Here is a 24,639-nt window from a genome sequence, read left to right as displayed (position 1 = left end):
AGACTAAATCAATAAAATGAAGTTGAAATTGTGCGTTCAAGCTGCTTAGATAATCACAAAGGTTGATTAGACTAAATCAAGCTGCTTAGATAATCACAAAGGTTGGAGAGCCGATCAAGAGCTAGGGCAAGGTTGAACAGGAAGATTTACCTCCTCCACAAGACCACTCTTTTGAGACCGGGAGGGTAGTTGTTTCACCAAACAGATGGAACCAAATACAGAATCACATCAAATGAGGAAATAAGAGTATGTCCCAAAAAAAAACAAATAAAAGACCTTAATGGAACGGAGGTAAGTAATCTAAGTGATAAATGAAAGACTTCCAGGTTATGGTCAAAAAGGTGCCCACCAAACTTGGAAAAGAATGGATGAACACTAGAGAATTTCTGCAAAGAGATTAAAGAGGGCATGTAATATGGTGGGCACTGGGTGATATACTCAACTAATGAATCACTGAACAGTATATAAAAAACTAATGATGTACTCTACCTTAACTAATTGAATTTAAGTTAAAAAAATACAAATGTGTACTCTATGGTGACTAACATGACATAACATAATAAAACATAACCAAAAAAACCCACAAAAAAATAAAATAAAATAAAGATGAAACCGTAAGAGAGGGAGCCAAACCATAAGAGACTCTTAATCTCAGGAAACAAACTGAGGGTTGCTGGAGGGGAGGGGGTGGGAGGAATGGGGTGGCTGGGTGATGGATATTGGGGAGGGTATGTGCCATGGGGAGCGCTGTGACTTGGGTAAGACTGATGGATCACAGACCTGCAGCCCTGAAACAAATAATACATTATATGTTAATAAAAAATTTAAAAAATAAAATAAAATATAAATTTTAAAAAGTAAAATGCAAGGAGAGAAATATAAGAAAGTAACAAACAGAAGTCACTGAGTTAAAGAATACAATGACTGAACTGCAAAACTACCCCAGAGGGTTCCAACAGCAGGCTGGATGAAGTAGTCAGGGTGAGGCCAGAGGGATGATTTGAACACTCTAATGACTGCATGCCGCGCCCACCTCATCTATGTTGTTTTACTACAACGCGTTATGACTGGTGTGTGTTTATTACTTTTTCTGCTGGACTGAGCTCTTAAAAAAGAGATACCATATGTTGCCATAATTTTACCCCCTTGGTAATTTTATGTTTACTGGAACATTGTAAACATAAAACTCATCTATATTGAATGGAAAATTCCTTACCGTATCTTTATTCAGACTATAGTGACAACTTTGCACTTACATCTTTCCAGTAGAGTTTTCTCCTTACACGCCTGTAGACACACACACACAGAGAACTGAAAGAGGGAGCAATGTACAACTGAGGAAAAAAAAAAAAAGTTAATGTCAAATAAATTCTAAGGAAATCACAAATTTGGCCCACTCAACAGCAATACGATAATAAGGTGAAATGTATTATGTCAAAAAGCCTCACAAAATTCTATGTAAAGAAAGGGAGAGTTGATTATTTTTCAAGTAAGTATATACTCCTTAAAGGACAGAACACATGGGAAGAAAGAAACTGGGAAATAAGTCATGCAATGAAAACGTGTCAACACGCTTAAAACTACTTTGGTTAGAGGCAAAGATTCATCATGTGACCAAATTTATATTTTGGCTCAATGAGAACAGGTAGCTAGTACGTGGACAAGTATATGTACAGCAACTAATGATTAAATAATCAATATACATGTAATATGTACATGCCTGTTTATACAGCCAAGTGCGACCAGAAAGCTCCAGAATTGCTGGGATAATTGAAGCAAAAAGAAACTGGATTTTAATGTAATTATGCATATTGTCTTTCTGTGCACTTATCAACCTGGAGTGCAACAAACATTTCTTAGACGATGAACTTACAATTTACTAACTTGAAATTTACTAGCTTGGTGAAGTTGAGCATGTTAATGTTTAACTCTCATTGTCTTCATGTGTAAAATACAGAGAGCGAAAGTAATCTACCTCATTGTATCATGACAAAGATCATCTGAACTGATGCAGGCAAATGCTTAATACAAAGCCAGGCGCATAGGGAACATCAATCAGCGGTAACTATCACTGGAGGTTATATTTAAATTAAATCAATGCGATTAAAACTTCCCTGAAAGAGCATGGGCTCCTTCAATGTAATTGACTTTCTAGGTAATCTGTCCTTTTCCATCATCTTTATTTGTGGCTTTGTTTCTGGTCTCTGGTGCTTGAAACCCCATAAACTGACTGATAGTGGTAAGTAAATGGGTGATTTGCTGAGTCTGAGGGGTAGGTACTAATTGAATAATTAAGTTCTAGTTTTTAGTCCTGAAGTTGTTCCCTGATCTTTCTTCAGGCATTTGCATGTTTTTTTTTTGTTTTGTTTTGTTTTTTCTTAACACTCAAGTTTTAACAGCAAAATCATAAACTACAAAGTTTTATGAAACAGATTTTCCCTTAAATCTCCTGGCTTGGGGAGTTCAGAACTATTTCCCGGATGCTTAGTCAATTGTTGGAGCTTCTGGCCACAGAGTAATAACTTAATTGCCACAATTGTTTGGCTCCTTCCGTGTGAGAAAACTGAAGCCCACCAACAGCTCACCCAGAACAGTGGTTTTCTGCAAGATGCCACAGCGGCAGGGGAGCGCTTTGAAGTTCTTGCCTGAGGTATTGACACCTTATTTTAGCCGCACATACTTACATTACAGTAAGTGATTAGTGAATCACATGTTTATCGAAATCAACACGGAAACACTGTATTTTGAAATCATGTTCTTCTCAGCTCTGGTTTATAAACCCTCTTCTGATGAGAATTCCTAACAGACCAACGTTCCTCCTGATAACATCCAGAAGGGCACATCTCTTCTCCTGGGGGATGTCTTGCTCTGTGACATTGTCACTCAACAGAGTCAAGCACTGATAAGGAAAATAGCCGTGCCCAGATCTCACACATTGTTCCACATCCTCCATTTGATTTCGAATAAATGATTCTTTATCCACCAGAGAGTGGACTGGATAACATTTTGGCTGGTTTGTGAGAAGAGGGATTGAATGTGTTTTCCTGTTTCTGTCCAAAGATGAGGTTGAGGCAAGTGAAAACTACTTTGTGTAATGTGTTTTAGTTCATATTTATGGATGATTTTGTTAATGTCACCATAAAACAAAACTGTAAACTTATTCTACACTAGTGAAAGAAAATCAGCACAGCACTGACATTCCAAATGCAGCTGCAAATACAACGGAGGACCCTCTAGAGGAGATATCAAAATGGGGAGTTGAACAAGGAATTAAAGTCATCACTTTTCTCCCATTTTCTCATTGCTTCCATTTGACTAGAGCTTGTGAGATGGTCACCTTTCCAGACTATAGGTCTCTGCCCCTCCCCAACCCATCACCTCCCTCACACTCTCTCTCAAAAAGAAAAAAAAAAAAAAAGAAAATTAAATTCTTTTCCACAACAGAAGGTTAAAGAATACAGAAACACATTTCTTTCCATTGGTCACTGGGTACAGAGAACATGTTTGAAGGGTGCTCTGCTAAATGGTGTAGCATACGACACGATCATGACAGGTGTCTGAGCAACAAGAGTGAGGGGAAAAGACACTCAGAAAGTAGAAACGAGCATCCTAGAACACCTTGAAGCTTCACCCTTGGTAATTTTCTTCTAGAGCAAATTAGTGGTGAAGCTCAGCAAAGAAATTCAGCCTTAGGCAGAAGGTGTTAAGAAAGAAAAGATGGAGCAGAAAGACCCAATTAATAGTAGAAAACAGGGGTGCCTGGGTGGCTCGGGGGGTTGGTCCTCTGCCTTCGCCTAAGGTCATGATCTCAGGGTCCTGGGATTGAGCCCTGCCCCGGGCTCTCTGCTTGGCAGGGAGCCTGCTTCCCCTCCTTTCTCTCTGCTCACTGCCTACTTGTGATCTCTGTCTGTCAAGTAAATAAATAAAATCTTTTTTAAAAAAAAAGTGGAATACATAATATTAAAAATTATATTGATTGCGTATTTTCCAAGTGGCAAACACTCTTCCTGTAGTAAAATACTTAACCCCCACAAATACTCTATGAAGCAGATGCCCTAGTTATCCCCATTTGTCAGACGGAACGCACCGAAATGCTGAGAGGATGTATATTTTGCCCAAAGTTTTACAGCTACTAAGTGGAGGAGCTGGGATTTGAACACAAGCAGCCTGGCTTTGGAACCTGCATACATAACCTCAACCATACCGGCTGTGGCCTCCATAGAAGAAGTTGGACCCAGCTGGCAGACCCCTCAGTACCTAAACACTCCTCTCTGACTATATAGTTCCCATTCCAGAGCCTTGGATCAGGGTATCTAATGGCATGTCCAGAGCTGATCAGAGCCTCCATGGTCACTTCCCAGGGTAGATAAATGACGCATAAGAAACACTGATGGTGGATTGCTTCCATGACTATATGATCTCAGTGTTCATGGAAGCAAATTAATTCACTTAAAATTGACAAAATTAAACTAAAAGCTTTATTACAGAAGTTGCATTACAGTAATGGAGAAGAACAGGGAGATGGTGGATCAGTTTGCACCATCAGAACCCATGATGGCACTGCCAAATGGACAAGAAATGGGGGAGCTGAAAATTGGTATCACCCCCAGAGAGCAGGTCATGCCTTTAGGGTCTTTTGCCTGGACAGAGAAAGGAATTCTCCAGTTATCTCCATAGTACCCCAGGGCTCTTAGAACTCACATGCCTAGACATTGGTTATTTAGGTGCCTCTGTTTAAGACCAAGCTTGCTTGCTATATAACAGACGTTCTTTGAATGTGTTAGCTGTCCTGTATTCCCCTGCCTATCCTTGGCCATTGGCCCAGAAGAAGCCTATTTTAGGCACATGTTACTAAATAAATATTTTTGGATCTTGTTCAATTATGTGAAGTGAAGTGACAAGCTACAGCAAAAACAACAGGAATAAAATAACAGAAAGTCTTTGGCAGCGACTCATCTGCCTAGTCAGGCATTCCAGAGTTCCTGAGCTTCTTGAACAATTTAACAACAATGAGGGAGTGCCCAAGACTCACTTTCGAAGTTCTGAACGCCTGAACAGGGAGATGAACTGTAAAATTCTCAAGTCCAGAGACCACGAATGTGAATTTCAAACCACTCATTGTTACCCTTTGTCAGATGTAAAGAAAGGGAAAGGTCACTATAATCATATGTTAAGGTTGGAAAATCCCCCTAATTTTGACCCCGAAAGGACTGGCTCTGTCTCATTTCAATAAATTTCAACTCATCACTAACGTTTGTTAAACTAATGTACGCTAGATTATTTTGGTTCTCGGCTACAGTGTATCTGGTTCTGTGGTATGTATTCTACATAGATAAATCATTAGGTCAATTAATTGTTCCCCTTTTTCATATATTCATCTTATTTAAAAGACATATTTATTAAATTTCTTTCTCATTGAGATTCAAGTGAAATTATCCACTTAGGTTAAATTCAAGAGTGTAAACTCTATTTGTTTCTCAATTCATATATAGAAAATTTTAAAAGGGAGCATTCCTCCTAAAGAGATATTGTTACTTATTTAATGAATATTTACTGTTTGCTTATCAGCATAGTACCTGACACTTAGTAGGCACAAATTAAATATTCATTTGACAATGTATGAATGAAAAACAGACATGGCCTCTGTCTTCAGGGAGACTATATTATTCCTAATGAAAGAAATTACAGTGGTGCCTGGGTGGCTCAGTCAGTTAAGTGTCTGACTGTTGGTTTCAGCTGCAGTCATGATTTTTAGGGTCCTGGAATTGAGCCCACACTGGCTCCCCGCTCAGTGCAGAGTCTGCTTCTCTCTCTCTCTCTCTCTTTCTTTGACCTTCTCTCTGCTCATTCTCTGTAAGATAAATAAATAAATCTTTTAAAAAAATTACAAAATATAAGTTAAAGGCAAAAAAAAAAAATACATGTTCCAATCAGTGTTATAAATGAAGCAAAAAGAGTTTGACTTTCAGAGCAATAGTAGAGGGAAAGGACAATCACTAATTGGGTGATCAGAGATTGTAATAATTTAAGCTAAGACAAAATATAAGAATGAGGGGGACATGCAGAGAGCTAAGAGAGAGCAATTCAGCAAAACATAACAGCATGTGCAGAGTCCTGAGACAGGAAATTGCTTAGTATATATTTCCAGAAACAGATGCAAGACCACTGTGGTTTAAGATTAATTAATGAAAGGGAAATTGTCATATAATGCATGCTGTTGGAGAGATAAGCAGAGGGCTACAGCTGTATACATGAGATCTCTTTAGATTTGGACATTATGAAGAACATTACTTAGGTTTATAGTTTGTGGCTGCAGAAGTCTTTTTATTTTTGTTGTTGTTGTTTGCCTTTTTTTTTCTTTTTTAAGGCAATACCAAAATGTGGTTCCGGTCTTTTTATCCTTACAGGAAAGCTCAATTTCTAAACAAACAAGGTGTAGAAGACGTTTGGGGAAAAAGATACAAAAATGTTTCTTTTTCCTTTCTCTTCTTTCCCAGCCTCACCCTCTGGCAGCCACCTTAGCATTGGAAATTCTTCATTAACTTGTAACCTTCTATAGATGGGGGAAATGAGGGCAAGGTCAGTTCCAGAGACATTTAAAAGAATTTGTAATTAGAACCCGCTTTTTGAATTGTCACGATAGTCTACAAATAAAACTTCACCTTTTGCAGAGGCAAATACTTTCAGAGGTGTAAACATCAGAGATGAAACAAAGCGTTTTGCTTTACCCCTTATAAATCTTTCTTTGGTCTTCCACTTTTTTCCTACCTCTTAGGTAGCTCAAACAAAACCAGTGAGGGAACAAATTAATGTGACATTATTTCCTTTTTATTAGGCCTCTATTTCCTTCAGCCATTGAGTTCTTAGCTATACGTTACTGTTAATTTTTTTCAGCAGAAGCATTTCCACGTGTTTGAGATAAGAGTGTTAGTATTTATCTAGATTCTGAAAGAGTTACCAGAGTTGGAATAACAATGAAAAATGGGTACTGTATCTCCCTCCCTTGGGAAAAGATTTTTTTTTTAAGTTGACAGTAAATGAGCAAGATGATCTCTCATATTTCTGTCTAATACTAAGATTATATGGCCTTTGATTACAGTAAGGTGGCACATTCTCTTATTAGTGACAAATGGGAAAATGATAGCCTCCACCTTTGGCGAGTGACAGTATTGAGTTATTAAGTGGATCTGGCCTGCCACCTTGTGGCCATAAGTGTTCAGTACATATAAACACTTGGCAAGTTTTTCAGAAACCTAGACCGCCTAGCTGTGATAGAGTTGGCAATCAGGATACCTTGCGAGTTAGTTCATCAAAGATCACCGTAGCATCAAAGCCACTGCTGACAGAAGACAGGTGGCTTATTTTCTTAAAGATGTGCAAGAAGCCTCATGCTTATAACCTCTACTCATCTACAGCAGAAATCAAATTCACTAGCTAAAATTGTCTTAGGGTCTGCAGCACTGCAAGACTTGGAGAAGGAAATGGATCCTTCTCCATCCAGGAAAAAAAGGATCTGGCAAGACTTATTCTGTCTGTTACATAGAAGAAAAATTAAGCAAATTCAGGAGAGAATTTTCTAGTTTCAGTACTGATACCGATGTGTTGTTCATCAAAAGCAGCCCAATAAATTGCTCACAACCCTAACTGGAGATCACTTGAGGGGCTTGTAAAAAGTAAAGATGCTTAGACTCTCCCCCGTCCTTCCCAGGAGTAATGGTGAAGTGGGGCCCTTATATCAGTGGTTTTTAAATGCTTGCCACTTACGCTATGGGTAACTGAAAGGGTCCGTAGACAAAAGGATGAGACTGATATAAAGCGAAGGTCAAGCAAAGCTTTATTTCGCACCAAGCATTGAGAATCAAACTGACCGGCCAGGGCCGTCTCTTGCAAAGAGCGACCCTTCCCAGTCTCACAGACTAACTTTTATAGAGTAAAGGCCATGTGGTTGAGCCTGGCCACACACAGGTGGCCAGTTGAATTACATTCTACCCCATGATAGTCATCTAATTCAGCCTATGACCTTGGCTCGATTTGGCGCCTTTGTCTAGTGCCCAAAAGGCGGGGGCTCACACTCCCTGGCGGGTAATACGTGCGCTTTCCCTTGATTGGACGTTTCCATCTGGCCGGACACGTCCTTGAATCTGGACTCCGTTATCGGGGGCTATTTGGCCATATTTCACCAATTCTGTTTCTAAGCGCTTTCCTCTTGGGGGAAGGGGCAGGTTCAATCTAAGTTTACTGCATAAACAACAAAATGGCTCACTCTGGCTAAGTAGGCCCTTACAGTTACCAGAAATGGAAACACCATATCCCTTAACCCCATTCAGTAGGATGGATGATATAAAGCCACAGGTCATTTTGTTCCATGATATACAAACAAAACCCCCTATATTACAGCAGATTATCACACACCAATATTATCTAAGTTTTTTAAAAGGGTTAGAAGATGAAAAGAAACCCAAAATAAAAATTTTTAGAACTTCCTTAGAGAGACTCCAAGCAATCTGTTCTAAAAAGAAAGTATCCCAAATGAGTCTCCTGGTCTTCATTCCTTTGGGGGCCTAGATACACTGTATTGTGGACATTATTATACTAATTGTGAATTTCTTTCATTCTCTGGCAAGCGTGACACTTAACCTAGAGGTTCCTGAGATTCTATCTACATACATAAAGCCTTGTTTAAAATGCAGCTTTCTGTATTTACCCCTCAGAAATTCACATAAGTTTGGAGTAATAAGGAGAAATCTCTCTTTACTTAACAAGCCATCCAGAGACGTATCTCAGGGAGGCATGGCTTAGCCATATTGCAACTTACTAATTTACCAAGGGCTTGGGAGTGTGTAAGATAAGGTTAGAGATGTTTTTATGTTTCATTTCTACTACAGTGATTTTCAAAGTGTGGTCCTTAGACCAGTACTGCAACATCAGCACCACCTGGGAACTTCGTGCAGAAACACAAATTTGGGGTGCATGGGGCACTGAGTCTTTAAGCATCTGCCTTTGGCTCAGGTCATGATCCCAGGGTTCTGGGATCCAGTCCTGCATCACGCTCCCTGCTCAGCCCATTGGGATGTGTGCTTCTCCTTCTCCCACTCCCCCTGCTTGTGTTTCCTCTCTAGCTGTGTCTGTCTCTGTCACATATATAAATGAAATCTTTAAAAATTAAAAAAAAAAATTCAAATCCTAGTCCCCCTCTAGACTTATGGAATCAGAAACTCATGGTGAGGCCCCCAAAATGTATTTTAACCAGCCCTTTCAGTGATTCTGATATATTCTTAAATTTGAGAACCACTGGCCAAACCATCCCATCCTCCCTTATGGCTGTTTGGTGTAGCTTTGCTGTGTATGAACATGTGAGGAAATGTATCGTATTTGAAATCACAAGACCTGGATGGGAATCCCACCTCTTGTCAATTACTAGGAATAAAAGCATGCATAAATTGTTTTAATCTCAGAGTGATTTCCTCATTAAACATTAGAAAGGAAGGGAATATTTATCCAGCAGAGTCAAGAATTTTGCTTGAAGCATTAACTCCTTTGTCAGCTGCAATTGGCATTACTTGTAATTTAATAGATGAGATAACTGAGACAAAGACGACACAGAAAGGTGAATGTGCTTACCTAACCCAGACCCATGAGACACAAACCCTTTGGCAGTGTTTCTTTATTTCCAGAATGTGGACAAAGACTCTGTGAGTTTGTGGTTAAGGGTTAAATAAGGCACTGGAATTTTAAAAGGTTCATAAAAGGTAAATATTATGTTTGTATATTTATCTTAGTAGTGTCGTAGGTTGGTTGGAATCAGCACACTCAGATCTTCAGCTGAGAAAAATCAATAGCTAATAAAAGAAAAGATGAAATCCAAGGCTCCAGCCGGCCAGGCGACTGGGTGACTTGACGACCCAGCATTCTCTCCTGACTCAGGCATCCCAGGTGACCCAGAGCAGAACATGTGCAGTTCTGCTGGGCAATGGGGGAGGCTAGAGGCCTTGCCTAGAAAGGAGCACAGAGATGCCATTTCTCTTTTGCCCTGAAGGGCCTAGAACAACCATTACAAAGAACAGTCTTCAATTTCCAGATGAGCCTTCCTAATGAGAATCTTGCAGCTATTTTCAGAAGCTTTGGGAAAAATAATAATAATAATTTCTGCCTGCTGCTCTCTCTACTGAATGTCATGCTGCGGTCCAAAGCAGATGAGTGCTAGACATGCTAGACAGGCCACCACTGCCTGCAGGACATGTGACAGGTGTCCTTCTGGGCTGTAGTTAACAGGATTAGATCCCTGCGAGAAAGGCTTGCAGCTGTGTCTCACCAGAAAAAGCCAAGGGTCTTCACCATCATCCTAAGAGGAAATAACGGAGCCACACAAACTTCTGTCTGCACTGTTGCAAATGCTACTTTTTTTTTTTCTTTTTCTTATTGGGTGTTCCCCGATATACAACTCTTGCAAATGACGGAATTTCTAATTTTATGCTTCGAGAAGACAAGGGAGTAAAACCAGATGATAAACCCATGGTTAATATTTTGACTCTTCATGTTTGTTTGAGGAACAAGTTATGAAGAACAAGTAGGATCTGTGTAAGTACTTGAATATCTTGTAAAGAAATGTGTATCTCTCTATATTTAAGCCTATTGGTTCTGTTTCTTCAGAAAAACGTGACTAATATAGAGGGATAGATACCTTAGATGAATCTTTGGAAGGTCTTGGGCACTTTGGTGGCTCAGTTGGTAATCCGCCTTCAGCTCAGATCCTAGTCCCAGGGTCCTAGGATGGAACCCTACATGGGGCTCCCTGCTTAGAGGGAAGCCTGCTTCTCCCTCTCCCACTCCCCAGCTTGTGTTCCCTCTCTCGCTGTGCCTCTCTCTGTCAAATAAATAAAATCTTTAAAAGAGTAAAACAAAATAAAGATTCATGATATTGATTCCAGCTCGATCAAGCTGAAAAATGGTCTAGCTATTCTGTCCCACGTCTATGTTTTACTGTGTGCTGTGGAAAAGACCCACAGTCCTGAGGATGAATGCAAGCTAAGTGGCAGCTACTATTGTCAAGAAAATAAATCCTCAAGGAGAGCTTAACAGAAAGGAAAAAAAAAAAAAAAAAAAAAAAAACCTCCAAAAATCCTGTCTGTGGTGTTTCCATCATCTAAGAGCTGTCTTTACAGACATGCCGCTATATATAAGTGGCTTCATTTTGACTCATGCCATATCCGGTAATTGTCAATGAATGTCAATAAAACAATGAAAACCTAAATTGTTCTGCCAGCTAGCCTGTTATTGTCATTATAGATAAAATATATTCCAAATAGGCAATAATGCTATTTAACGGTTTGCAAAGGATTTATTCAATATTCACAACCTAAGATGTAATTATTGCTATAGCTGAGAGAAAAGGAAGTCAGAATTTCATGGGAACAGAAGACAGATTGGCCCCTGTCCAAGACCTAGTGAAGTGGCAGCACTGAGATTCAAGCCCTATTTCCGGGCTCCAGATCTCCTAGTAAACTCCAAGGGGCTCCCAGAGTTCCTTGAGTGGCCCTTTTCTAATCTGCGCTTTTAGGGTTAATTTGGTTCTTAACAGAATTACCTAGTCCTGGAACTGAGACCTTCTGTGTTATCAGAAGTTATTGTTCTTTCACTACTTTTGAGCATAAACTATACGTCAGCATGGTTCTCCCCAGTTCATGTGAATCAGTGAACAAAACAAAGTTGCTGCCTTTGTGGAACTTATTATCTAGTGAGAAGACTTGAATAAAAAAAAGAGTTAAAGTGCAGTCAGTTAAGCATCAGACTTTTGATTTCAGTTCAGGTCCTGATCTCAGGGTGGTGAGGTCAAGCCCCACCTCAGGCTCCAGGCCTAGCACGGGAGTTTGCTCAGAGTTTCTCCTTCTCCCTGGGACCTTCCCCTCCCCATTCCCTATCCCTTCCCCCACTCCCAATCTTGTGTACATGTGCTCTTTCTAAAACAAATCTTAAAAAAAAAAAAAAAAAAAAAAAGTAATCTGTGCTAAGAAACAAGCATAGTAGGAATGAGTGGGAGAGCAGCGAGTAGGTGCAGGTTGCTAAAATACTTAAAAGGGTGCTCAGCGTGGTCCTGAGATGACAGGCGAACAAAGACTTAGAGGGAGTTAGCTAATGCCAGCCCCTAAAATACAGCTTACTTTCAGCCTCTGAACGCCCAGCAGGAGGCAACCAGCACACTTTCACTGAATAATCTGGGGTAATGTTGAACCTACTTAGAAGTGCAAAAAATAGAAAATGCACTTCAGCCCTCCACTCAAGATCTCAAGATCACTTTATTCAAGTTTAAGGTGCTTTAGTACCTCTCAAACAAAGCCATAAAGATCTTTAACACCCTGTCAGGTTGCAAACAGAACGGTTAAAATAAATGGTCCAACACGCCGTTGGACCCACGCCAGAATAACCTGGGGCTTCTTAGTCACTGTTCGAACAATGGCATATTGAATTGTCATCCTGACCACTTCTAGGGGTGATCACTTCCTGCTACTTCAAACCTGGAAAATAATCTGCACGCATTTTTATGAAGTACCGAAGTGCTCACAGCTGTAATATAGTAATAGAAAGTGGGAAAGAATGGTCCTATGATATACAGGCAATCAGGCTCACATCACCACAGCCTGTCACATCCTTTGCAACAGGGACTCTCTTGTTTGTGTTTCTGAGTTTTTGTTTTACTATTATTATTATTTTTAAACATGTATCAAAGTGAGAAAAACAAACTCCACAGCCCCGAGTTACCCACAGGACCATGTGCCGCAGGCCAGAGTTGACTGAACTTCACACCCCACACAGTAATATCCAGATGAAGAGAGGGGCAGGTGAGGAGATATGTGGCAGGCAACGGACAGGAAGGACATACTTGGTTACTCAGGGCTGCACTGAAGGGACAACTTGGCCTTACAGCCACCTCAGCCAAAATGGGCCAGTTTCTGAAAATAATTGGTGGTTTCATACAGGGTGGTTAAAAAACAAAAAACAAAAACAACAATGAATGCTCAGTTTGTTCAAATCCATCAGAGTAAAAATATCAGAGTAAAAAAAGATCCAAAAGAAAACAGAGCTATGGATAGTTGATCAACACAAAATGGAATCAATGTACCAACTCGTTTCTTTACAGAAGTAACGGACTTTGTTCTTTACAGCAGACTTGATTCCGTACATGTACATTTCAAGTGTATATCACCACCTCCAGCCCAGACACAACATATCAAAATCATCCCATATCTGCATTTGTTTAATGATAAAAAGATGCAGAACGGCTTAATAAATGTATTTCCATAGCAACCGGCAATAAAACACTGTGTTCGAAGGTCACTGTACCAGCCAGAGGACTGTGCAGCAACCACTTTGGGGACACCGTTCACATCTGGCCACAGAGGCATATCTGGGAGTGACACGAGGCAGTGCCCGTGCTTCCCTAGCCACCACTATGCTTTTAAGTGCACAGTGCTTTAAAGGAAGAGCACAAGTCTGCACTGAGGAAGAAAAAATGGAACAAAGCAGTCCACTCTGCCATTCCGAGGTGGCATTTTTTCTCAATGTCCCCCACACAGAGCTGTACTGGGGCTAGCTACGTTGGATGGCACTGGTGTTCTCTTGATAGGGATAGAAACTTTTTTTTTTTTTTTTTTAAACTTAGTATAAGGAGAACCATATTTTGTCCACTGGGAAACTTGTGACAGTAAAGTAAGGAACCATTAATAAATCAGGACAATGAGCATGAACCAAGGCTATCCTTGGGAAAGCGAGATCCAGGCCCGGCTGACATACTAGTATGAGATCTTTCTACCAGCAAATACAGCAAATATAGCAAAGGATTCACTCAGCTCTGCTGCTGAGTCACACTGGCCTCCAAGGGAAGAGTGGGCTTTTGACACATCATTCAACCTTGGTCTCCAGAAGGAAGCATCAGAGTAAGTCAATATTACCTGGGACATGAGGCCAAGGTTAATGAAAAGGATATTTCCTAGTATGTTTTTAGTTCAAGACTGACACAATGGCCTGAGGATACAAAGTGGCTTTCAAGCCTCATTAGCAGGAAACACAGGAGACAGGCTTGGGAGATATTGTTCACCAAAGAGCAGCATACCCAAATCACAGCATTCAAGTATCTGGTATGGCTCTGATCTTAGCTAAGTTCTGCAACTTTATGAGGACTCCTGCATGGCTCAGTCGAGCAAATGTCTATCTTTGGCTCAGGTCCTGATCCAAAGGCCCTGGAATCAAGTCCCACTTCATGCTCCCTGCTCAGCAGGAAGTCTGCTTCTCCCTCTGCCTGCTGTTCCCCCTCTTTGTGTTCTGACAAAATGTTTAAAAAAAAAAAGTTATTCAACTTTACGGACCTATTAAATCAGAAGGCTGATCTAAAAGAATGTGAAACGTCCCACCCAAGGGGCATTGCCCCACCAGGAGTATCCAGATGTAAGGAGGACAGAAATAAAAAGCCGCCTCGGGGAGAATCTCCAAACCCAAGTTTGGTTTAGCAAGGACAGGTCTCCTGTGCTACGGGGACGGTCTCCTACATGCAGGGAGCTGGATCTGCCATGCATTTGTTAGCTTCTAAACATTCACCTAATCTCATTCCTAACTACTGGGTTAAGTCTACTCATTGCAAAATAGTTTGTATTGTCAGTTCAAATACTAGCTTCCACTTGACTCTATCAGAAACACCCCCTGAGGTTTTTCTGTCAGTACCAACAAGGTGTTCATTTTTAAGGCTTTGCTGTCAAAAGTCCAAATCCCTGTGAGCTTTCCGTAATTCTCTGCTTGCTGGGCCTCCGCTCCGTCCTTGTCTCAATCCTGACTAACTTTTTCCATCAGTGCACTGGGAATGGTTTGGTGGTGGGTGGAACCCCCCCATGGGTCTTTTGTAACCACCTGTTTCTGCCCATCTGGTGACTGTGATATTGTCCATGCAAGGCTGCAGAGACAGACACCGCTTGGACACATGGCTTGCAAGAGATGAAACCGGATTAGAAATAGCTTTTAAGATTAGAAAAGGAGTTTCTACTGCCTTGGTTTTTCAGGGTCTCCTAACATGCACCCTCACTGCCCACCGACATTTTGGTCCCAAATGAATAAATGAGAAACTCATACGGTCAGAAGACATCAAGCTTGTTCTAATCCCAGAAGCTTACCTCTGTGCCGTTTATTCCTCTGGGAGATGGTGGCCTCATGACCAAGATGTGACAGAACAGGTTTGGCTGGGGCTCAGACTCAAACCAGGTAGAAAGAGCAATGCCTCTCCACCTTGAGCGTGCAGCAGAAATCAGAAGCTGGTTAACAGCACAGATGCCTCCACTGAGATTCTGAGTCCGCTAAACCTGGAACGAGGCCCAGATATCTGCACTTCAATGAGCACACCCCCGCCTTACCCCTTATAGTCTCACCCAGGCAGTGTTCCAGCCTCAGCTTGGAGAAACAGAGAAAGCAATGACAAGGCATTATCTGTGCAGCAGACAATCACACACATATCACCCAGGCACCAGGCACACTGGCCCACCACACTCACCTCTGAACTTTAAAGGCTAAGTAAACCTGTCTGTGTCTGACCACACGGGAGCGTTCATTTCTATCAGCTGCCCTCACTCAAAGCTTTCTGCTCCTAGTCCACACACCATCTACTCACATGTACAGTCCAAACAAGCAACATTTCTGAACACACGGTTGGTTTTCAAGGTATGCAATTATTTTATTTCCTTGGCCTGACAGCATAAACTTCATTACACAAAAATCTGCAGCTGACAGAACGGACACAGATTTCTCCCACAGGAAGGACCCTTTTCATTAGCAGAGATGAACTGAAATGTCATGTCTTGAGTGTGATTCCTGCTCCCCAACCCCACCCACACAACCCCGAAAGTGAAAATAATCAGAATCCTTAGAATCCCTGTGCAGTATTACATCATCCCCTCACACCTGTCTAACTAGCAGCTGCAGTACGTGAAAACCTAAATCAGGAGGCAGCTGGCCATCACTTAGCAGTTCTGTGTGCCTGGGACTGAGGGACAGCAACAAGGGAGCAAGAATCCTGGCCGAGTGAGAGGCACAGACAACCTGTCTCACCTCCTACCTGCCCCTTCCACCCGTAAGACATCTCTGTCCCTATACATAGAACGAAGTTTGGGAAATGCTGAAGGAGTGGTTTTAGCCCATAACGGGAAATGGTTGTGGCTCACTGCAGTCCCACAGAGGTGTGGGATAAGGGGCACCAGAGAGAGAGCAGGTTACACAGAGATGCTCAACTTAGTCAATTCCAGTTTAATGCTACCAAAACTATCTTCAAAACCGTACCGTCCCTCATGCCTGGCCCCCATCTTCCAGTGCTGAGCGCGCCATCTCAATGTCTGCCTAATGTCTATCAGCATCACTGGGCGGCGCTGTGATGTCTGGCTGTGGGATTATGAATGGGATGGGGTGGGGGCGTGGAGATAGGTCAGGGTCACAATGCTCTAATTACAATGGGCTTCTTTTGGTCCCTAGGAATGATCTACTACCAGTAGTCCTAAAACATCCTCATCCCCTTTCCCTACCTATCTTGTGCAAATGTCAAAAATAGAATCTCTGCCCAAAGAGGAAGGAGAGCAGGAAGTTACTGGTGGTCCACAATCATCTCTGGCCCCAACTTGCCTACCTCCTGCCTCTTCTGTGAAGTCACACAAAAATTAATTCACAGGAAGGTTGTGAAATTAAATCGTCTTCATTCCTCTATCAAAGCCAATCCAACACCTCTGTCCTGACAAGCTTTCTCCCTGGGCTGAGGAAGCAGCAAAAAATATCAACTGAGCGTGTGAAAATATGATGACGGTGTGTGCGGTGTAGTGTTTCCAGATGTCTTCCCCTCTGTCTCCTCCACGGTGGGAGCCCTCCCTCTCTTTCCCCAAGTCCCACACACACCCCTCCCCCTACCCCCAAGTCCAGGTGCTCCCATCTGCTGGGCTTCCACCACTCACTTCCCATAGACACTCTCGTCACTGTAGGCCACATACAGAAAATAGTCTTCCTCGTGGTTGTCCTGAGGGAAGAGACAAGAGGAAAACATAACACTCATTAGCTTCAGGATTCTGAGCCTCACACAAGGTAGGTAGGTATGCAAGGCATCATTAGCTTCCACTGAGAAAAGAATAAAGAATACGCAGAAGTGACTGGAATTCAACTTTTGAGTTCACAAAGAATCTTCAAGGAGAACATCAGTACATACAGATTATCAGAGATAAGAACATGACCCCTGAGAAAGCTCATTCCAGCAAGGGAACACAGATACAAAAATATATATATATATATACTACAATATACACTAACAGAGAATATATGCTATAGAATTAAAATGAGATTAAGAGATTATTAGAACAAGTTTACACAACTCACAGGGCATAATAAGAAGGAAGTACTATACGAAATCCTTTAAGGAATAATATAGCCACAAAATTGGGTGATACAGCATGAGCAAGTCCTTTACAATAGTTTTTTCATTAGATTCTGAATAGTGTACCAATTAAACCAAATGAAGTCAGCAAATTATTGTCTCCAACTCAGTTTATCTGTTAAGACACATGAAACAATTTAAAGGCTTCACCTTGTACTTTAAAATTTCATTTTATTTGGAATTTGCAATCGGAAACAATTTCTTGCTGTTTCAATAAAGACAATCCAAGATGAGACCCTAGAATAAGGCAAAACTGAGAATTTAAAAAGAATGAATCTAGTAGGCTGCTCAATCCCTAAAGGACAAGTGACATCTAACCACCTACAGCCATACACTGTGGTGTGTAAGAGGATACAGTAACACCTCTTGCCCTACTTCCTAGGTGTGTTATCAGCAGACCCTGAAACAAAGGCTGGAGAACACAAGCCTGCACGGGATTGTTGTGACCAGGACACTTACCTCATACAGCTGGCCCATGGTAGCGCTAGTGGGAGGGATAGTGTTGTTGACAAAGAAGAATAAGGCGTCCTCGGGCCTCAGGTGGATCCTCTTCCGGATTAAGAAGTAGAACTGGCCAACTGGAAAAAGGAAGGTTTCAGAAAAGGATTACGTAAGGGGAAGGGTGGGTGCAGGGGATGGATGGGACGGACACAGGACTCTACGGCACCTGCGCCCTTTAAAGTAGTAAACAGAATCTCAGCAGAATCAAATACTGTCCTGTAACTTCAGAAATGTAATTACAGCTCAAAGAACCCTCTATATTCCCTGATGTGCCACCAAGTTTACCTTCAATCCTTTCCCGCTTTACTCAATTTCAGACATCATGTCAGCACCTCCACTCAAAGCCCGAGGAGACTCTGAGGGAATCCTATGTACATCCAGACCATCATTGTCTAAATGGGATCTGAAAGGCACTTCCATCCCCATTCCCACCTTATGACAAACAAGTTATGGGGAGAACTCTATTGGACTCCAGTAATCTCAGCATGGTCACTCATCCCAAAGTCTGAGCAGTAAGTGGGGTTGGGTTCAACACTGCACCTTCTATCGAACATACTGAAAAAGTTCTCGAAGACTGGCATTCAAATCTAACAACTCTGGAGCAAATACATCTTCAAAATCTTTCCAGGGTTTTCTGGATTTACTGGTTATTCCGTTAAGGATCATTAAGGTGAAGAATATAGTCTTTGTAACCCCCAAAAGTATCTACAAAACATATTCCCACAAACAGTAGTTTAAGGAGACAAAGTACTCAGCTGAGAATCTCTAAAATGTGATCCTCCCTCTAACTTTCCTTTTGGAATAAATTGTTAGTACAGTAACAAAGCAGATTCTAAAACACAGGCATCTGGTCATTGCTTTCAATGTTGCGCATTCTGCTTTATCTAAATCACACAAGACACTGTGATGGGAAATGAGTAAGGTAACTGGCAAAGGAGAACGGTTGAGTCATTCCTGTTTGAGTCCCCCTCTCTCGGGAGAATCCCACCCACTTTCTTCAACTCTACTTCCTTTCAATCCCACAATTTCACGCACACAGGAGGGACCAAAGAGGCTCTTCCATGGGAAGGAGGGTCTGAGGAGGGAGAAAGCATTACCGGTGAGGTCAGAGGGCACCAGGTACTTCCTTTTGTCCAGATCAGGCACCCTGGCCTTGGGAGCCTTCTCCACAATCACCTGGGAGAGAGGAGGGGGAGAATGAAAAATACAGGACTCAATCTAATATTTTTCCTTCCACATTCTACAGTTACCCTATTGAGGTACGTTTGTCTAGACCCAATAAAATGTTCCCATTTTTCATCCTCCTTTACCTCTTAGAAAAACTATGGGAACAAGGGCTTCCATAGTAAGGTTATAGTTCTATTACTGCAGTAAGAATAGAAGGAGAGTGCCAAAATGTAAACAGAACCTTGAGTTTAAGTAATTACAAGCTACCTGTCAGGTACAGATCTGTACTTCCCGGTATTTAATGAGAGCATAAAGAGGACTGTGGAATATTCAGGAATAGCATAGAGGACATGAGAAGCAGGAAGGGAAAAATGAAGGGGAGGAATCAGGGGGAGATGAACCATGAGAGACTATGGACTTCAGAAAACAAACTGAGGGTTGCAGAGGGGAGGAGGGTGAGGGGATGGGTAAATCTGGTGATGGGTATTAAGGAGGGATGGACTGCATGAAGCACTGGGTATTATACGCAAACAATGAATCACGGAACAATACATCAAAAACTAACGATGTACTGTATGGTGACTAACATAACAAAATAAAAAAGGAGGGGGAGGTGGAGAAAAAAAGGGAAAAAGAAAAAGAAAAAAAAGAGGGCTGTGCATTTCCTCCGAGGCTCCCAAGTACCTACTAGTTTTATACTAATGAATGCTGCTTATTAAAGGTATAGATAAAATGTGGTTTCAATTTTATACTTTATTAAAATTTTCAAGAATGACTGCCAAAAAATGTTCTAGGCACATTTTATGTGAGAGAAAGTACCAAATCATACTTAAGAGTATGAGATCCTGTATTATGATGTCACTTCCAATAACCCATTTATCAACATTGATTAGGTGTTAGTATTTTAAAGGGATTTCAATGTCTACATTAAATATTTCTAGATTACTTGAAATTTTACAGATCATATATTTCTGTTAACAAAAAAGAAAAAAGAATATATACAAAAATTAAAGATTTTAAGCATAAAATTTTAAATATTCATTTAATAACATATTTATGGAATAATTAAAAAAATATGCTTAGTATTTATAGCTTACATAATGGAAATCATAAATATTTAAAATGTTTTGTAAAACCATTAGCTTTAGATTTTTAGTTTAGAAAATACAATCATTCCTGATCAAACACATGGAGAGTTACAGAAGTAGAAGTAACACTAGGCAAGTATCCTGAGGAACTGTGTGAGCTTCAACAGGTTACTTAACTTCTCTGAGCCACAGCATTCCAGTAAGACAGTAACTCTCCAACACATCTTTTATTGTTGGGGTTAATGTAGAGGATGGAATCAGCCATAATACCTGGCTTGCTAAAATGTTAATATGGAGGCTGCTGAGGGCATAGGTTTCTGAGAAGGGCGTAGGCCTTCCTTTGGAATGCGGGGCCTGGGACCACTCTGCCACTAGAATGCCGTGGGGAGTTCTTAGTCCCAACAGCCACCCTGAGATTGAACAGATGTACGCACTGTCCCTTAGGCTAAATTTAGCAGAACTCATAGAACATGCAGATTAGCATAGCGCATCTTTCTTGTAAACAGATCCTCCTAGGTTCAGTAAGACCCCTAGTCACACATCCTGTGCTTGAAAAACAGTGATAAGGATTTTTGACTATCCTGAAGGACCAATAAAATCGGGAGCAAAGAAGAGCAAAGGGTCTTCCTCTTGGAGTACTGACCCCTTTGCCTTCTCTTCTCTTTTACAGCGAAGTCTGGAACAAGCGTTCTGCCTGTCAGTACAGGGATTGTGGGCTATTCCCGGCATTTTACAGTCACGGTACTGCTACAATAACCTTGATCCATGAAATTTTATGTGAAAATGACTTGTAAATTATAAAGAATTATCTTAATATATGAACTGACTTAAAGGGAGGGACTTGTGGCTTGAAGTTCTTAAGTGAAACACATTAAAATAGTAAAAAACATTATTTTGTTTCTGGAGAAAAAGAATACTGAACCAGGAAGATCAGAGGGACATGATCCCACTAAAAGTTTAAAAATGAAAACTGGAGAAAAAAATACATTAATCAGAAATTTAAAAGAAAAAGTAAGAAGAGGTTCAGGGAGAGACCAGTGAAGGCCCAACAATGAGGATGGACAGAAGGCAGCAGGTTACTAAAATCAAAGGGAAAAGAGAGGGAGCCTAGCAGTGTCTCAAAGGACCCTGAGAGCTGCCAGCTCCCATCAGTAGGAAGCGATGGAAACAGCAAAGAGAGAGCGAAAAAAGGGGGGGGCAATAAAATATACAGCAAGTAAGACATCCAGACAGGAGGGCAGGATTTGGAGAGGAACAGGAGGGGGTTGGGTAATCATTAAGGTCTTGGCTTACCAGAAAATATTTGAGGTTTCCAGGAATCCCACCTCTACCTGTGGGCCCTTGGCTAGATCCATTTCCTCTTTGGTTCTAAGGTTTTTCTTCTGTGCAATGTGGTCAATATTCCACAGGGCCTTTGACAAAGTTTAAAGGCTAGACAATCTGTTCCTAAATTTCCTGCAGTATTCCAGGTTTTCAATACATTGTAGCTATTAAGATACTTTAAGATCTCAAGAAAGCCTCCCAAGTTATGAGCCCTCTGTTCTTTCCATGATAGCTAAGAGGTAAGTTGAGGCCAAATGAAATTGAGTTACGTGAGCAGTCAGGGTACTTGACTGCTTTGGTAACACCAATGGTCTAGTTGGAAGGAGCTTTAGAAATCACTTACGCTTAAGCCTCTTTTCTGTATACTGGACACTTTAGTACAGCAAGGTTAAGGATCCTGCCCAGAACTAGAACAAAAATCTCCCAACTCAGAGCAGAGAACTCTTCTTCCTGCATCACAACTACAAAGGTGGTCACAGGGTGAGCACCCGAGCAGCAGCTAGGCGGCTTATAAATTAAAATCCAACTGGAGGAACCATGAGATCTGAGTGATGATTCTAACAGCTTACAAATTATCACACAGGTAAAACACTTTACATCAAACAATAAGCAGGAAAATAGGGAGGATGAGTTGAAATATTCTAGGTGAATTCATGTAAATGACTGAGATGGGAAGGTCTCAGTTGTGAAGAAACACATGGGAATTCTAACTAGATTTAGGAACAGGTACATTTCAAAGTCTGTGACTTAGGCAGAGCTACTAGTACAGAGCCTCATATTTAAGAAAATTCTGAGTAAACGGTAGTCTGTGATGTTTTCTGGCATCATAGGACTCTCACGTTTTGATGTGATGTGATGTTTTTTTCTTGATTTCCAATACCTAACAGTGTGAGGTACACAGTGCCTCCTTAATTGTTTGATAGAACTGTATTAGAAATTGAGAAACGATACTGCATGGAGAATCCAACAACCAGAGCTGGAATCTCAGCTCTGCCACACACCAGCCCACAGGAAACCTTTAGGAATACTTGATTTCTCTGGGCTGCAGATCCTTCATCTGTAGAATGGGATTATAATGGTGTGAGGGTTGAACTGAATAAAGTCAGAGCACGTACAATACTGCCAGGTACAGAGATAACTATCAATCAATGAAAGCTATCATTTTAAAATATTCTAAGAAAGTAGGATTGCTATCCTACAATCGGGGGAGCTTCTGAAGCGGCCACCCAAGGTCCAGAGATTAAACAAGTAGAAGGATCATTTAGTCAGTGGGTAACTGGGCTAGCTCTCCTTTTTACCGGAACACCCATGTGTGCAATTTCTGGTGAATGGAACAGCCCTAAGGTCTGGCTTCCTTATAAAGCACTGCAGGGCATTTCTACTGCTGACAGAAGGCCCAAGTGGCTTCCAGTAGCTGTAATACCGTGAGAATCAGGTAAGGATTGGAGAAGAGTACCCGCCGCCCCCGCAGGTCAAGAACTGACACCAGATAATCACAATTACTTTACCTGTACATAATATGTAATCTTTATCCTAATATCCCCGCCTGAATATATCACAGTCTGAAAGTCTCTGCTCCACCATCTTCAAAACCTAAGGGTTGTTGTTTCCCCCACCACACTTAAAAGTCTTCTGCCTTCCAATCCGGGTGCGTAGCTTACATTACAGAAAACCAGGCAAGTGGTGGGGGAGGGGGTGAGGGAAAAGCGCCCGGATGCAGAAAGCTACCTTAAGGTTTCCTCTGTTCCTCCTGACTGCCGGCACTCATTTTAACCACATAAACTAGCTTCCAAGACGTCAAGAAAAGGGCCTCAGTTCTCGTTATTGCGTCCAGGTATAATCTAGTAGAATGAGTACCGAAGAGAGGCTGCTGCATCCACAAATGCCCCCGGAGCCAAGAATGATGAGGCAATCCGGCTGCTGCGCAGAGAACGTGACCTTGTTTTCTAGGCCAGGCCTGTCTTGTGTCGCCCCACCCCCACCCCCCAACACATACTTTTCTAATTCTTATGGAATAAAAGAAAGGATCCCCTGGTTTCTGAATCTTTCCCTCCCAAACCCAATGTTATGAGGGCCAAAGTCAACTTAAGGGAGAAGCCCCTAAGGCAGAAACGGATGGACGCAATCCTCATCGCATCAGGTTATTTCCAGAACATTTTCCCTGGGGTCTTAAAGCGAACAAATATAGGATCCCAACCCGATCCTTCTCTCATAAAAGGGCCACATTTTGAACACATCTCAACCTGCACATCCTCTGAAAACTGCTGAGTCACTCAAACGTAGGCTCCGCTCTGAAGATGCGGTCAGCTCTAAAGATGATGGGCCCTGGGGAGATGCGTTTTGAAAAATCTGCAGTGAGAACATCCATTCCACGGGCTCTCCTGGCAGTGAAGGGCGTTCAGGGCTCAGTCATCACAGAGACCACCCTTCTTCCTGTGCCTAAGGGCAGCCATCATGACTCCCCCCGTCCCCACAACCCCCGCTCATCCTCTTCCCTCCCTCTCCCCGTTCCCCCTTGCACTCACAGGGACCCTGTCCGGATATTTCTTCCGGATCTTTTCTCCTTCCTTTTTCCGATACTCAAAGGGATGGTCCTCCTTATACTGGAACTTCATGATGGACCGCAGGGTTTCTAAGATCCCCGGACGGGGCCTGCCTTCCTCGCTGATGGTTGCGTGTCTCCCGTCTCCCTTCCCTCCGCCAAATTTCGGGAGGTATGAGAACCGCCTCAGAAATGTCAGCTCCCGTCGCAACGCTGCTTGGCAGAGCTCTCAGAAAGGATATTGGGGCCCCTCGGACGCAGGACGGACTCGCTCAGGTAGAGAAATCCCGGCTGCTTTTCCCGAGAGCCGGGAGCACAAAAACAACACGGCGGCGCGTTGGCATTGTGACGTCATGACGTCCCACCTCCCCACCCCGCCCCCAGCGTTTGGACCGCGCTGGGTGGGGGGAAGAAACGAACGCGATCTATTTTCGAGGAGTCTTCTTTCAATCTAAACTTTCCTGTGTCCAGTTTGTTGCAAACATGAAAAAATTTTTATCTCGAATTCTTATTGTGACTGTGATATTAAAAAGGGCTTGAGTGCAAAAAATACGTTATAAAGATATGTTCTTCCC

At 41.9% G+C, this 24,639-nt stretch overlaps 1 protein-coding gene across 1 annotated transcript; it reads right to left on the bottom strand.

The window, feature by feature from the left end:
• Window positions 1-15,685: 15,685 nt before the first annotated feature.
• Window positions 15,686-24,471, bottom strand: LOC111142199 (GABA type A receptor associated protein like 1). The gene is made up of 4 exons (XM_022495220.1): window positions 24,048-24,471; window positions 19,042-19,120; window positions 17,903-18,021; window positions 15,686-17,032 (listed from the first exon to the last, which is right to left on the bottom strand). Exons 1-4 carry the CDS (start codon window positions 24,135-24,137, stop codon window positions 16,967-16,969), a joined length of 354 nt encoding a protein of 117 aa, XP_022350928.1. The 5' UTR covers window positions 24,138-24,471; the 3' UTR covers window positions 15,686-16,966.
• Between the last annotated feature and the right edge of the window lie 168 nt (window positions 24,472-24,639).

This window comes from Enhydra lutris, unplaced genomic scaffold (genome assembly GCF_002288905.1).
Source record: "Enhydra lutris kenyoni isolate GAN:26980312 unplaced genomic scaffold, ASM228890v2 scaffoldscaffold7, whole genome shotgun sequence".
Classification (NCBI taxonomy): domain Eukaryota; kingdom Metazoa; phylum Chordata; class Mammalia; order Carnivora; family Mustelidae; genus Enhydra; species Enhydra lutris.
Note: the sequence above shows the minus strand (reverse complement) of the source record. Positions and strands in the feature narration are given on the sequence as shown.

Coding starts and splice junctions, on each gene's coding strand:
- LOC111142199 (XM_022495220.1), bottom strand. CDS start 24,137: ATGAAGTTCCAGTATAAGGAGGACCATCCCTTTGAGTATCGGAAAAAG. Junction 19,121..24,047: donor AATATCCGGACAGGGTCCCT/GTGAGTGCAAGG, acceptor CCTCTCTCCCAG/GTGATTGTGGAGAAGGCTCC. Junction 17,033..17,902: donor CCATGGGCCAGCTGTATGAG/GTAAGTGTCCTG, acceptor CTCTTCCCTCAG/GACAACCACGAGGAAGACTA.